This window comes from Alosa sapidissima, chromosome 16, assembly GCF_018492685.1.
Source record: "Alosa sapidissima isolate fAloSap1 chromosome 16, fAloSap1.pri, whole genome shotgun sequence".
NCBI lineage: Eukaryota > Metazoa > Chordata > Actinopteri > Clupeiformes > Clupeidae > Alosa > Alosa sapidissima.
Window position 1 is genome coordinate 23,796,330 of NC_055972.1, and position 16,126 is coordinate 23,812,455.

At 41.3% G+C, this 16,126-nt stretch overlaps 1 protein-coding gene across 4 annotated transcripts in view; it reads left to right on the forward strand.

Annotated features, from left to right (window-relative positions):
* Nucleotides 1–3,911: 3,911 nt before the first annotated feature.
* hmgcll1 (3-hydroxymethyl-3-methylglutaryl-CoA lyase-like 1) overlaps nucleotides 3,912–16,126 on the forward strand; it is a 30,311-nt gene continuing 18,096 nt past the window's right edge. For 3 of the 4 annotated variants that reach the window (XM_042065091.1, XM_042065090.1, XM_042065093.1), the window contains exons 1-7: nucleotides 3,912–4,204; nucleotides 5,045–5,122; nucleotides 5,770–5,877; nucleotides 6,210–6,305; nucleotides 6,550–6,698; nucleotides 7,787–7,850; nucleotides 8,037–8,225. In XM_042065091.1, coding sequence (XP_041921025.1) covers nucleotides 4,109–4,204; nucleotides 5,045–5,122; nucleotides 5,770–5,877; nucleotides 6,210–6,305; nucleotides 6,550–6,698; nucleotides 7,787–7,850; nucleotides 8,037–8,225 — 780 coding nt within the window. In that variant the 5' untranslated portion in view covers nucleotides 3,912–4,108. The remainder of the gene's footprint in view (nucleotides 4,205–5,044; nucleotides 5,123–5,769; nucleotides 5,878–6,209; nucleotides 6,306–6,549; nucleotides 6,699–7,786; nucleotides 7,851–8,036; nucleotides 8,226–16,126) is intronic. The other variant, XM_042065092.1, reaches the window with a different exon arrangement.

The following is a 16,126-nucleotide window of genomic DNA, read 5'->3' on the forward strand; positions in this document are numbered from 1 at the left end:
CCATTCATACGCGTGCATTTGTTTTGCCTGGTTATGGAACACGAGGACGAAGTCCCAAGGCTGACCTGGAAGATGTTCTCCCACATCACCGGGCGAATACCACGCAAAACGCAGAGCGAAATTCATTCTGAATTCCTCCAGTTCTTGGATTCATTCAATTGCATTTTTCTTTCTCCCGGCTCAGACAAAACTTCTAGCAGACAGGCAGAAAAGTGAAATGAATGCTGAATAGTATCCCCCCGTTATTCATACGCATGATATGTACCATCCTGAGGTTGACAGGAGACTTTCCAGCAGGCTCCCTGGGTGCTGTGCTAACTGGGATCTGTCAGGCTTAATTTAAGATTAGCTCTCAACGTTGCTTTGCTCTGCCAAATAGCTTGCGTCCCTCTGTGAGGTGGTTGATGCCTTGAAAAGTATTCACGAAAAGAACATCCACCTCAGAATATTAGGCCTTTTGATAGTGATTTCTGAGGGTGTCTGCATGAGTTGGAGACTGTGTATCAAGCTCAGTTTGGTGTTTTGTTCTGGATAGACTGGAGGTATTACATTGTATCAGCATAACAGGCCAAAGCTATAATCATTTAGGAAAAGCCAGACCAAGATCTCCAAAGAATCTCGGTCTAACACTCTAAGAAACCAATGTTGGCTCTGCTGCTGCCTGTCAATCAGCCATTCATATTCCCTAGGGCTGAGTTAATTCAATGTTTACCCCCTCGCTGTATGAATTAGTAATTAGTTGCTGTTTCCTCAGATCGGTGAAAATGACTTCAAATATATTCTAAATAAATTATTCCTAATGAAGAGGCAAATGTCCTGCTGTGCCAGATGCTTAAAGGCCATCTGCCTCTGCTATTCAATTTATTTAATTTATGTTTGGTGCTTTAGGAAATACTGGGCTGAAATTCTCATTTTAACAGAAAAAGAGGAACACTCTTTGGTCTGTGAATTTACAATCCTTGTGGAGCAAGTAAAGTGTCATCTGGAATGCCCCTAAGTGTAATTAAAACATCTTCACAATACATCTTTGCCCTTGTTAAAATATCCACACACATATTTCAAATTCTAATAGGACTGTGTTTTGTATGCAATCTATCAACCAGGCTGTTCTCTGAATATTTCCACATATACTACTATGTGATGCCACTTTGAACATGTTATTATTCATACCTTTAAATAAGCACTTCCTAGTCATATGTATGGAAAGCTGTAACATGAATGGAAATGCATGGGGGCTTCAGAATTCTGTTTGACAAATAGTATCCCACAACCACAATCATACCGACTCACACCCTCTGATTACTATGAGCGTGAACTGGGAAACCAATATGCGCGGTAAACAATTCTCAGTCTTCATGGCTTCCTACCTGCTCCTCGTGGTAGCTTTGGCACACGGGACAGTCGTCTTTTACAAGGCTGGGCCATGATTGCTCTGCGAGGCAACTAGCGCAAAAGTAATCTTTAATACACATGCCGTCTCAGAGGAGAAGAGTGGAAAATTGGCTCAGAGCTGCCTGTCTTCCTGAAACAACTATATAAGGTGACCCACTGTTTTTATAAAGGTTCTTGCATTTGCAAAAAAATTACATGTCCCCAAGGGCTTTCTCTCTCTCTCTCTCTCTCTCTCTCTCTCTCTCTCTCTCTCTCTCTTTACTCTCTCTTTCTCTCTCTCCACCACACCATTAAATTTGAGAGTGAGGCATAAGAGTTGCAGTTCTGAAATTCCTGACTTCTATCAGTGGGCACTTGTGTGCTACAGTATATTCAATTTGGATATGCATTGGTCTGTCATTAGCTACTTATCAGGAACACTAACCATCCCACAAAATGGAATGGTGGTTTGGATCAACGGATCATTGTGCATAGTGTGTCATTGGATAGCAGGACACCAAAAAACAGAAACAACATGTAATCTCAGAAAGGCCTTAGAATTTATCTGCTGTAGTTCATTTAAAAGAAGCTCAGTTAAAGGATGTGCAATGTGGATAAGTATCCCAGGATGTACAATACAAGGTTGAGAATTGGAGACGCATGGGGCCAGAAAATGGATTTAATCTGGAGTCCATTTTCCTGGTTTCTTTTTGTTTTCAGTATTTATCTGATGGCTTAAAACGTCTTTGATGCCATGCCGAAACCTGCTCCATATAAAGTGCATTTTTCACATCTGTTTCATCCTAAAGATAAAAAGCGCAGAGTCTCACTCTTTTATTGGCACAATGGTCTTGATTAGATCAGCACTTGAAGGTTGGGGGAGGCAAGGGCAGGTCTGTGATTTATGATTTTAATGTCATTTACCCTGAATTTGGCCGGTTTTAGTTTTAAGCATTGAATTTATTATCTGGCAGCAACAGTTAAGTGAAACCCGTTCTACCATTTTCTGAGCGCAATTGTAATTGGTATCAGTTCATGGGAATTTAAAATACCTACGTGCTTTCCCTTTTTAGCAAGGGTAAGGCAAACATTTATTAGCATCTTATGGGAGAAATAAGAATGACCAGACTAGAGTCCACATGATTAATTGAGTTATTATGTATTGCACTTCAGAGGTAGTGCAATAATTCAGTCTGACTTCACTGTTATGTTCCATAACATAACATCTTTTCTCAGAAACAGTCTTGCATGTACATACTGTATTATACATGGTAAATACAAGCAAACCATCTGTTGTACAGCTTAAATGAGATCTTCTTCCAACTGTATATGTGAATTTAGAATTAATATGCAAACATTCAAAGCTGTCTCAGGCAAATGAAATGTGAAATCCAAAGGCTAACACACCTGAATGAAAAAACTATATAGCCATTTTCCTTCACCAAACTATAAAACCATTCACTAAGAGCAGCGTATGGAGATCTGAGGCTAAAGTGAGAGTATGCACTACATCATAAACACTTCAATAGAAATCCTACAGGCCTGCTTGCCATTCTATCAATCACAGAAAAATGAGAACCAGCTATCTAACTGAATTATAATTCACTCTGGCTATTTGCACCAGGACAATTCCATGTGTAGACTGGTGCACCAGGACAGTTCCATTTGTAGATTGAAACCAAACGTAAATATATTGCAAATCCTAGTGAAACAAACAAACAAAAAACAGATGTCATGCAATAAGAATTGTTGGTGAATTAAGTCATTGTTAGCACCAGTGGCTTTTCTTTCATTCATTCTTTCTTCCAGGGCACATCAAGGGACATCAAACGGCCTTCAAATTGGCCTTACTGCCATTTATCCCCCGTTGGCCTTTTACATAGAAATTGTCTGGAATGTGCTCCCAATAGGGGGGATATTAAACTGTAAAATGGTGACATCCCATGAATGGGAGATACCTGGGCCTTTTCCACAAAGAAACCTGGTCATACCAGAGTCTTGCCCTTGCCTGAATGGGATGCAAATATCTCTCCCTGCACACCAGGTTATTGTCATAGGAGGACTCAGCACTAGGACTTCATTAAGCCCCTCTATTGTTAACATCTGGGCAAGGAAGAATGGCTCTTTCACCAGTAAATTGTGCCCCAGCCTCACAGAGGGATTCTATTACACTGCACAGTTGACATTGGCAACAGTGGCAAGCCTGGCAATGGAAAACCTTCAGCTGTTTCAGTCACAGGAGATCAATCAAGGCATGTTTCCCTCAACCCCTTCTATTTCCGCTGCGAAAGAGAGAGAGCTAGGTGAGCTGGGCAGGGTAGTCTTTTTTTGTTTCGCCCTGGTGCCGAGTCCCCATAGAGCTCAAACATCCCCGCTAGGATCTCATAGATCGGAAAGTCGTTTATAACTGTGTCAATCTTATCCAGAAGTGCACACAGCTCCCCAATGACATGCTGCTGACACTTCCCTCCCCCACAAACCCCCCTCTCCCCTTCTCTCTCTCTGATGCTGCTGCTATGGTAACCGCTGAGTCACTCTTTTCGCTGATGTGATTTCCTTTGCCAGCGAGGCCTGACTGCGACTCTCGTCGCTTCTTCAAACCGTAACCGAGCTCACAGCGGGGACGTTCAATACCGCATGTGAAGGCGCCGAGAAAACACCACCACCACAGGTGTCCCCGTGGCATTGAGGGGTCTCTCTCCAGCGCATCAAGAAGAACCTGTCGGGAGTCTCTCCGATGGGTAACATCCCCTCCGCGGTGAAGCACTGTCTGAGCTATGAAACACTCGCGCAGGATTACCCTTGGCTGGTCCGCTGGCTACAAGAGGAGAAGGTTGGGGAACTCTTGCATGCTACCGCACATGCACCACACATGTGACTCAGAGGAAAGAGGTGTGGGGGCGGAATACATCATTACGCATGAGACTGGGTCTATTGCCTGCTGTTTACACTGTCAGTTATTTGCGGATGGAAAAGCTTCGATGCCGTGGTAAGGAGAAGGAAACGGCAGGCTTTTTCGGTGTGATGCAGCTACTTAAAATAAGGCGAGCATGACATTACCAGGACGTAAATTATGGATGAGTTATCGCTGATGAATCAGACATGGCTTTCAGACGATGCACCCTGTTGATATACTGGAGTTAGAGTAAGGCCCCCTCTTCCACCCGCACAAGCTATAAGCTCTTTCCGCTGTCATTCGACTGGGATGAAGTGAACGCCCCGTTAACTCCCTTTCTTACCCCCGGTTTGATTTAGTAGAATTAGAACAGATGCAACATTAACGTTAGATAGCATCTCACCAGGGCACTTCATTCTCTCTTAAGGTCCTGTTTTTTCTGTCCAAGTGTACTAACAGGCATGTGAAGCTTCCTGCCTAACCCTAACCTCCAAAGCTCAAAGCTGAACAAAGTGTTACTGTTGAAAGGGAGAAATATGTGTTCCAGACACATGGCAAATTATGAATGACCTGGCAACCGATCTAATGTCGAAAGTCTCCTGACTTACAACTCACACACGGTAAAATGCATCATTTGACAGGAAACTTTGCATACAGTAGGCTATGCATCCTTCACAGACTGTTAGATTCTCCATGAAATGAAATGTTTCAATTCAAAGTTAACACATTCGTTACCCTGTTATTTTGTTCATTGTGTGCAATCTCTGTCGTTTGCAGTTTGGTGCCATTTGTGAATTTCCCAAAACGGTCAAAATTGTTGAGGTTGGACCAAGAGATGGACTGCAAAATGAAAAGGTATCTAATATCCTCAAACTTATTTTAATTATAAATAGTGTTTCAGATTGTGCGCTTTTTAAAAAAATATAATTGAAAAAATAATTAATAATATCTGAAAAATCCACTGTACCAGCCATGTTACGTATACCACACAAGGTTTGAAGAAAGGAGTCTTTATTCCCTAAGGAAAAGACAGAGAATGGTTTGTAGAGCAATTCGTGTAGGCTGGTTCATGGAAATAGGACAAAATGGATCTTTCTCAATGATTACTGAAAACATATGGTTCATATTTTTCCTTCAAATACTATATCTACGAAATGAACACAAACCGACCTTGAAATATATAGGAAACACGACATGGTCCCACCAGATGGCTCATATGTTATAAGTTTAGTAGCCTAGGAGTAAGTTATATCTTTATCATTCCCACAACCATGTAATGCTGTAACTCTCAAGATGGACATGATGACAGTGTTAAGGTTTTTGAATAACAGCACGCTGCGACTTGGAGAAATCCTTCTTTTGAGGTATAAATGCAGCAGCTGAATGCTGTAAATTATTCCAATTGCAAACGCAAAGCGGCTGAATTGCACAGATGCGGGGCACCTCTGATCCTCCGGCTAAACTGGATCCTCAAAGCCAGCTCAGTGTCATTGTCTTTACAGGAAATGGTTTCGACAGGGGTCAAAATCCAGCTGATAAACATGCTCTCTGAGACGGGCCTGCCCGTGATTGAAGCCACCAGCTTTGTGTCCTCAAAGTGGGTACCACAGGTAATAGCTCGTCTTTGTGTGCGGGCAGTGAGTGCGCAGAGTGATTTACGATGCGCTCATTCATTGTTCTCCGCGAGATTGCCGAACACAACCTGCACCATGGGCATTGGAGTTATGCATCAAACGCGCAGATGTTTTCACTATAGCTCTGCGACATATTTTGAATCTGCAGTTTTCAGCAACTTGCTGTTAATCCTAAATGTTCAAGTTATAACTGAGTAGACATATATAATGTCCTTTGTGCCATACTAATTAAATTAGTTGTGTTCAAAATACTTTAAACTTTCTGCTGAATACATTAACCCTTATACAGTACTTTGTCTGTGTTGTAGATGGCTGACCATGTTGATGTGCTTAAAGGAATAACCAAGTCACCTCATGTCAAATATCCAGTTTTAACACCTAACCTACATGGCTACCAGGCTGCTGTGAGCAAAAATGTTTATTATTTATGCCACAACATTCTTTTTTTGGAGTTATTAACAATTGTTGATGACTTGTTTAAATGTTTATCACCATGTACAGCATATGACCTGACTTGAGATGAGTCTTCCTCCATTAACCTTTGGCTGAATGGCGGTGTTTACATCCCAAGGAGGGCCTTGCCCCGATCAGTAAATGTTTAGTTTGACTGATTTATATCCATGTTCCAACGGCCTCCACATCTGAAAGGTTGAGGCGGGGGCTTCTGAAGTAGCTGTTTTCGGGTCGGCCTCGGAGACGTTCAGTAAGAAGAACATCAACTGCTCCATCGAAGAAAGCATGCTGAGGTTTAAAGAGGTCATCTCGTCCGCCAAGCAGGCAGACATACCAGTGCGGGGGTGAGTTTGACCCCCAACTGAGTCATTTTGGCTTGACAGATTCTGTGCACTGGGCTACTGTTTGTGGGGAGTTGGCTATGTTTAATTGTGTATGTATTTATGTAGCTCCCCATGTATACACTTGGTAGTACCCTTAGAGTATTTAACCATGTTTCAGTCTCTGTTTAAAAAAAAAAAGCTTCTGTAAATGTTCACCTCAGGAGATGTCATCAAATCTAATTCTCATAATGTATCATGTATACATGAAGCAGAACTTCATTTAGGCTTTTTTAAGAGGGACGGGGGTGTATCCGGCACCCAAACTGTGTGAAATTATTTAATTTGTTAATGGAGAAATAAGTCAAGTTCCAGATGCCTGCAGTCTCAGAATCTAGAGCTTTGTATCAGTTACAACTACAAGTCCAGATGTGTCCAAGCAAATATGGCTTGTCAACCTGTGTGGCAGCAGTCTTTAATCTTAAAAAAGAAAGAGCTTTTTTTGTTGTTTTCCCAAGGCCACACTTCAGTTTTGATATTCTCCTTTTGGCAAACGGGAATGAGTGCCCACTGTTCAAGATGCCTGAGAAGCAGTAACCCCCCCCCCCCCCCTCCCCACCAAACCACCCCCCTCCCACTTCCAGAGTGTAGCAAGACTCCATGGAAATTCCGGTAGCTAGCTGATGTATCGTCTAACAACCAGGAGCCCAGGAGAAACATTTTCAGCTTTTCACTTGTTTGTCTGCTGGTCAAGCAGTAAACGTTTCCTACACATATGGAAAGCACATATAGTTTTACTTCTTCTCTTTTTTCCTGGACTCATTTCTCATTCCCACGGTCAACATTGTGGCCTCTACTTAGCAACATGAACAACACCGACCAAATGTTATGTTCCCCAACTGCAAATGTTTTACAGTGTCCTCTCTGCCCTGCTAGAACTATTTATTTTTTCCTTTTACAAAAGAGGGTTGGCTCATCCTAAGTGGGTATAAAGGCACCATTTTAGCTACCTTTAAAAGGTCTTTTGTTACCATTAACACTTCTGTCATCATACTAACCACATAAGTGTTCATCGCAGAGCCAAAATATTTCTCTCCTCTCTCTCTCTTCAGGTATGTCTCATGTGCTCTCGGTTGTCCCTATGAGGGAGATGTTGAACCAGCTAAAGTAACTGAGGTGAGCCGCTTCCATCCGCGTTCTTCTGTTTCTCTAAAATTCATAATGTTGACGAACAGGCTTCTTTAGTCCCATCCACACACACATTGTCAGTGTCAATCAGTGTTGAAATTAACAAGTTTGGCATTATGTCAATATAACAAAACTGTCCACAAATGTTTATTTTTCTTTTCTATGTTGACTCAGGTAGCAAAGATGTTGTACGATCTCGGCTGTTATGAGGTTTCTCTGGGTGACACTATTGGCGTGGGCACCCCCAAATCAATGGCCAAGGTGCTACAGAGCGTCATGAAGGAGGTACCCTCCAGTGCCTTGGCAGTGCACTGCCATGATACTTACGGGCAAGCTCTAGCCAACATCCTCATTGCTTTGCAGGTGAGGGCCTGGTTATTGCTTGAGTTCCCTTTGAAATGGGCTCTGTTTTATGTCGTGGTAGCAGTGCGTAGGTGAGCAAATTGTAATAGCATACGACCCATTCATAAAGTTATTTTTAGCAGTTATTGCATTTGCAGAGGGGAGACAGACTTCATCTGGGATTTGGTGTCCAAACCTTGTCTGTGACCTTGCGTAGAATTGAAAAGGAAAACATCAATTTGGAGGAGGGTTAAAAAGGAACCTGATACAGGGACTTCTGATGCCTGACAGGAGCACAAAAAAAAAGCGCAACAAAAACTCCCCAAAAGAGAAATCGTCTCCTCAAAATCCCCCTGAATAACATAAAACACGGCTGGCGGGTGTGCTTATTACCTTTTGTTCATGAATCGCATATTCACGTGTGCCCTATGCACACCACAGAGCAAAAAGTTTGACCTTGCAGACACTTAAATTCTAATTCAAATTCAAAAGATGCTTTATTGGCGTGACCATAAAATTATGCTGTACTCCCAAAGCATACGTGTTGAGGGAGTTCTTTGTATATGAAAGAAGGGAAAGGGAGGAAGGAAAGAATAGTAATAATCAAGGAATCAGAGTAGTCTCTCTCTTCCTCTCTCTCTCTTCCTCTCTCTCTCTCTCTCTCGCTTTCTTTCTCTCTCTTTCTGACTCTGCTTTGATATGATTCTCCAGCTTTTGTTTGGGAGAAGCCTTCAGTCCAGGGGTGTTTCAGACACAGACCAGAGCCCTTGGCGGTGCGGCACTATCAGTTCTCTGGGGCCCTTTGTGGCTTCCCTTTCACAGTTTGTCTTCCCCGGGCCGCGCAGGGATGCGCTTCGGGGGCTGGGCGGGTCAACGGCTGTCAGGAGGTCGACACAAAGGCTTACCTATTAGGTGTCTGTTTCATATGACAGGGGCTCTGGCCTTGACAAAGCCCCTGAGCCGGAGAGGAGAGGACAGAAGAGAGGAGAGAGGAGAGAAAGGAGGGGAGAGGAGTGAGTGAGTGAGTAGGGAGGAGAGGGGAGGAGAGGAGCGCCGGGGCCCTGCAGTGCTCTCAGCTCGTCTGTCGCTAGCCCGTTGAACCCTGTGACAATGCTTTGCTTAAAGGGCAAGGGGGGAATTATCCTTTCATCGCCCACTACTAAACACATGGTGGACGGGCAGGGGTTTGGATGGGGGGGGGGGGACCCCAGGCTCTGGTAATACGCTCGCTCCTCCAATCCCTCTGCTTCCTTGCCTCTCCAGCTGTAACTGTGTAACCCTAACTGGTGTCGGCACTTCACAAAGGTTGCCCATGAATTTCCCTCACTTTGTTGTGAATTGGGTGTCATGGTTGAGGGTCCGATTTCAAAAAAAAAAAAAAAAAGATTACAAAGAGACAGAGAGCAGCTAATTTGAATTCAAACAAGCAATTGTGTTATACCCCCCCTCCCCCCACCTTGTATCATGTTTCCCCACATATTAGGATGTGAATGATCTGAATTACAGATTCCCGAAAGCAGCTTTAGCTCATAAGAAAAGCTGACGATCGCCAGGAAGGCCTGTGTTGTTGTAAGGACAGAAATATCTCCTGAACGTGATTGGGTTATTCTAAGCAAGCGTCTGTGTGCACGATAGAGCCTTTTTCAGCTGTCTCAGCTGCTGGGGCGGCAGTGTAAAATAACTCTGTTCCAGACATTATGATGTTGGGTACCTTTGACAACGTTGAAGAGAAGCAGGGACAAGGTGAAATTCCTGAGTGTGAATCAGCATTAAGACTGATTCAGCACAGCTGCCTCTCACAAACCACAGAAAATAATAACAGCCAAGGAAGTTCAGCTGGCCATTTGCACCCCCCCGCCCCCCCCCCCCCCAAAAAAAAATAGTGGAAATGAAAGATGTTATCATGGCTTTTCATTACTGGATGCCAGGAGTCTCTCACCACCAACTGAGCAAGAAATGAATTCAGCTAACCCTGTCAGATCACAGTCACCCTTGCTTTTGTTCATGATAAAGACATGCCATGTTCTTTGTACCTTTCTTTTCAAGCTATTATTTCCTATGGTGCGTGTGTTTGTGTGTGCATGTGTGTGTGTGTGTGTGTGTGTGAGCAATAGGAAAGTATGTTGTGTTCTTTCTCAGGCCTGGCCTGGGAAGGTTTAATCTCATGGAGCCTTTCATTGTGAGCGGAGGCAGGCTTTTTTGACCATACTGACAGGCAGTGGGATGGCCAGACAGGTCTCGCTGGGCTTGCTGGTCTGCAAGCATTCCTACTTCCCTGGCCCCCGACAGGGCCAGTGCTCCGGCTCAATAACCCAAACGCATCCACTCAGCACTGCGAGCTAGTAAAACACTCATATCAATAATTGCACTATGCGGTGGATCATATTGAGCAAACTAATGCCAAAATGTGCATCTGGACATTTTTTATTGAATGAGACATTTGGAATTTGAAAACCGCTGGATTGACTACAACAAAGACAAATTATTGCCAAAGTCGATGAAGGCAACATTTGATGTTCATTCACCGTATAACAGCCTGCAAACCGGTTCACAATTAAGTATAGTTCTGGATGCAATATGCTCTTGCTTGTCTCACAGTAAAGCCTAGATGTTCTCCCCAGTGTTTTTGCGGTGGAAAACCTCTGCTACCTTGTTATTCCCTCCTGACACCTTTAACATGAATCAGTGTAGTATCTATTTGGCCTTTTATACTGAACTCCAGTGCAGATGTTAACCAGGTTACATGCAATGGCATAAAAAAGCTTAGAACTAGTTCAATGCTCTTAACCAGGGTTTGAATTACACCATGGCTTTCGGAAAGGGCACCACGACTTCCCAAGTCACATGCATGTCACATGTATACATAAAAGTACATTACAGCAAAAACAATTGTATGGAATCAGAACAATGCCATAAAGATTGTGTGCCCGTGAAAAGATATTCACATGTGTAATAGAGTTTTGTCTTCGAGAATATGATTTGTATAAGTGTAGAACCGTTTTGTAACTGTGGAACAGTTACAGTAGGCCTACAAGATGTGCTGTAGCACAGTGGTAAGAGGAGCGAGCTTTGATCTAAGGATCTTTGGTTCAAGTCCAGCATCAATCATTCTGCCCATGTTAGTTTTGCACTGGATATTTACATGCCAACACAAAAATCCGGCAGAGTAACATCAGTTGAACTTGTTACAGTTAGGCGTGGAATGAAAGCACTGTTTTCCTAAACTGCATTAAAACGTGATCCCTATAGGGGAGGCCACTGAAACAGGCACGCAAAGACACAGATGAATAAGTTCATCTACCTCGCTGAAAAGAGCTCTTGTTTGTGGATGGAGCTTACTTAATATCCATCCCACCTTTCACCATGGTGCACCGAGACTCCCCGATAACACTATGCATCATTTTAAGCTGAAGATTGAGGCGGCCCATGTTCAGCAGAGCTGCCAACTTTTCAAAAAACCTTGGAGTGAGATTTGGTGGGGCCAACCAAAATTTTGCTGCGGAAATTTTTGTTTGGCTCATTCAGCATTATACCGTACAGTAAAAAAAAACATACATCAGTGGTTCTCAGGTGTAGGGACCAGGCATGGACGGATTATGAACTTTTGGGCCCCTGGGCCCACATGTATTAAGGGCTCCCCACTAATTGTCGCATATGTGGAAGGGGGGTTTGGGGGTCCTCCCCCAGAATTTTTTTAATTTGTTTGATGTGATTTCCTGTATTCTGGTGCATTTTGGGGATGGCCAATACTAAATTCAATCAGATTCATAGCCTACATCCTGATGTGTTGATATTGAGGCAATGATTCCATGCAATGCCCTGGTCCGGTCACCAACGTGAGCAGACAGTGGCATACGCTATGCTGAACCTGGCTTGATCCAGACATTGTAACAGTGCCTTTCAGTGTTGGAGCAGTGGCAATATCTCAAAAGCTCTAGGAGAGGGCTATTCAACTATTGGCTTGCGGGTTGAATGCGGTTTGTTGGATTTTACCTTTGGTCTGCCTTCGAATTTAGCTTCTCTAACTGAGATCAAATCAATAAAATAAAATGACAGCAGTAATTGGCTGCAAAAATAAATAATGTCACACGTCTTGCGTCTCTCAAACTGGGCTATCAGGTAACCTACAGAGGAATTGAAATTATGAAATATGACCAAGGCATTAAAAAGCTGCTTGTTTGTCAGGATACTTTTTCACTGATTTATTTTAAAAAATATGAGCTATGAGTGTGAATGTTATATATTCCATCCGACAAATTATGTTTTACTGGTTTATTTGACAAATAATCTATATGGATTTGCTGTATAAAGACCTTATGTCTGTTTCGGATTGTTTTGTGAGCCTGGGGTTGTTATGAGAGCCTATTGATCTAGCCTATCTCAGATGTATCTCAGAATAAAGGAATACTTCATATTACTCTAAACCACCGTCTGTAAATCAACTGTATACTACTCTGCCCTACAAAGGCTAAGAGCAGTATCTGCAAAAATGCCAAACTGAGAAAAACAGCTTTTTGTGTTTTTCTTACACCAAGTATAAGCATCAAATTATATTCAACAACAAGGGGTATCATTAGATAGATCAAAGTGAGGTGAATATTAAACATTTTGTTTTTTGACATTTAGGCAAAATATGGTAGTTTTATAGGCTATACTGCGCTTTGCCTTTGCATTACTGCTTATACTTACATGGCCATACAATAACATTTTGCAGTAAGTGTAGCAAGTGATCATAATCTCTCAGTTTTAAAATTAATTGAGGAGGTACTTACTACAATTTTAGTGAAGATATGCTGCTTGATGCCTTAACAATGGCAACTCTGTCATTTATAAACATTTATGTAAAAATGGAACAAAATCAATCGGGTATTCTTGTAGACTTTCATGTCAAGCAATATTGCATTGCTGCACACCAAAACCTAACCTTTGACACCTTTGCACACTGCTGCTTATATTTGTCAAAGTACATGTTAATTACTTTTTGTAAAATCTGACTGACTATTTTGAATATGATACTTTCACTGGCATTTAATATTGTGAGACTGTATCATGATAGACACCTAATGTGTGTGTGAGTGTGAATGGTAGTGTGCCTTTTTAGAAGAAAGTCCAGGGCCTTTTTTTAGTCCCAGTCTGTCCCTGCACACACACACACACACACACACACACACACACACAAACCCTATTAGAGTAAGGGCAAGTGAAACAAAGGCAGAATGCAGTAATGGCAAGTGAAATCAAGGCAGTAAGGGCAGATACTGCACTTTGCCTTGGTTTCACTCTACTTTTCTATACAAACTGCAAACTAAAAATGTAAATTTAGCTAAGAAATGTATTAGGTAGCCATATGAAATTTTAACAGATTGAAGAGCAGATCATGTACTTCTTATTTGTTTTTTTGAAAAAGTGCAGATACTGCTCTTAGCCTTTGTAGGGCAGAACTGTCTACATTGCACTATATTTCTTGACCTGTCTCTGTATATTTCATCACCTTTCTATACTTTGCCTCACATTGCAACACAGCTCAAATCTTTGGTTGCTGTGAAGGCCAGTCGTTCTAAATGGATGGTTGCTATGGCCAAAGGCCAGTTCTATCTCTGCCGTTGTCAAGCGGGCATATCGTAGAATTCTGATTAACCTTATCTTATTTGAAACATCTCTATTGTACTTAGCCCACTTCCATACAGTGGGTCCCATTAAGAAGTGGCCACTTCATTTGCGCTTACCGTGATTCACACAACAGCATTATTAAATGAATCTGTCACCATATGCCTATGCCTACGTTTGCAAAGAAAACATTTTAATTTGATTCACATGAAACGTTACATTTAATGTACATGTTGACAATGAGTAGGCTAGTTTTGGTCTTTGGTGGTGTTATTGCATCCCTTAGTTATGCCTACAATGCAAGTTCCCTCACGATTGGAAGCTCCTGTAGACAATAGTAGGCGCATTTCAAAACATCGCGTTAGGAGTCCTCGCCACTTCTTTTAAGCCGTCACAGACTTAGGTGCTACTTTTAAGGCTAAAGTGCTTCGTGAATTACTGTTAGTAAAAAAAAATAGCAGTCCTAAAGTTACACGTGACGAAGTTACGAGTGCAAGCATCTCATATCAAACTAGAAAAGCATTTCCTGAAGGAAATACAGTGCATGAAAATGCAAAAATATGATGTACAATATCATACAGTGTAAAAACAAACTATATTGGTTGCTAAGTAGATGAGGTTTAATATAGTTGGAATGACTGAACAGTTAAATAGGTGGATACTTTAAATGGTTAAATTATTTAGGTAGATAGTTGACGATAAGAATTGCTCTAATGTTTGCTAGCAGTTATGCTAACTATGTTAACAAAGATAATAATGTTAACCATGTTACTATGCTAACTAGCATGCTAACAATGTTAACATGCTAACTATGCTAACCATGTGACTTAGCTAACCTAGCTAATCATTTTTAGCAGTATTGCTAACTATGCTAACTAACATGCTAACTATGCTAACCATGTCACTTAGTTAACTTAGCTAATGTTTACTAATAGTTTTGTCAAAAATGATAACTATGTTAACAATGTTAACTAACATGCTAACTATGCTAACCACGCGACTTAGCTAACTTAGCTTATAATTTTTAGTAGTTATGCTAACTATGCTAACTAGCATGCTAACTATGCTAACCATGTGACTTAGCTAACCTAGGTAATCATTTTTAGTAGTTATGCTAACTATGCTAACTAACATGCTAACTATGCTAACCATGTGACTTAGCTAACCTAGCTAATCATTTTTAGCAGTTATGTTAACTATGCTAACTAGCATGCTAACTATGTCAACATGCTAACTATGCTAACCATGTTACTTAGCTAACTTAGCTAATCATTTTTAACAGTTTTGCTAAAAACGCTAACAATGTTAGCAATGCTAACATGCTAACTAGCTACAGTGGGTAGGAGTCATAGTTGATGACAAGTAACAGTTACAACAGCTGAACAGTTAAAAAGTTCAGTAGTTTAAAGGGTTAAATTTTTTAACAGTGAAATATTGTAGTGAGGACTTTTATTTTGAAACAGTTTTTGGCAGAGGAAGCAGTTGAACAGGATGTGTAGTCTTAATAGGGCCAGTTTGTATGCTTAAAGCCTGAGACTGGCAGTTGATAATTAATTAATAGTTTAAAAAGTAAAAAAGTTACAAAGCTGAAAAATACATAGCACTCTTGTCCTAAGTAAGACCTACGTAACATAGTTTGAATGAAGTTTCTACGTTAAACGGTTGAAGCTGCATTAAATGCGTTAGAAGAAGAAGAAGAACTAGAAATGCAATACCAAGGAATTACCAGTGCATGAAAATGCTTAAGTTGTGAACATGTATAGTTAAAACAGATAATACAGAGATGGTTACTACGGTGATGCTAGGATAGACATGGTGGTTGCATAGCTTAATAAAAGTTGATAGTTTAAAAGTAGACTGTTTAAAAGCTGAATGTAGATAGTTTAAAAGTTTAAAAGCAGTTGAACAGGATGTGTAGTCTTAATAAGGCCAGTTTGTATGCTTAAAGCCTGGCAGTTGATCCAGGTGGCCTGAACACCTGCCATAGGATTCTAATTGCTTAACGGCCGTATTATGATGTCACAATCGGCAATGTTAAGTCTATGGGGATTTTTAAAAAGTTTTTCTTTAATAGTTTAAAAAGTATAAAAGTTGAAAAGTTGAAAAGACATAGCAGCTTGGTCCGTTTGAAGACCTACGTTACAAAGTTTGAACGAAGTTTCTAAGTTAAACTGTTCAAGAGAAATTGCGTACGGAAAAAGTGGTAAGCGGAATAATAATAAGAAGTTGTTGATGTTGTTGGAAGAACAGTACAGTGCATTTTCATGCACTGTAATAAGAAGAAGCCTAGGAAGAACAGTACAGTGCATTTTCAT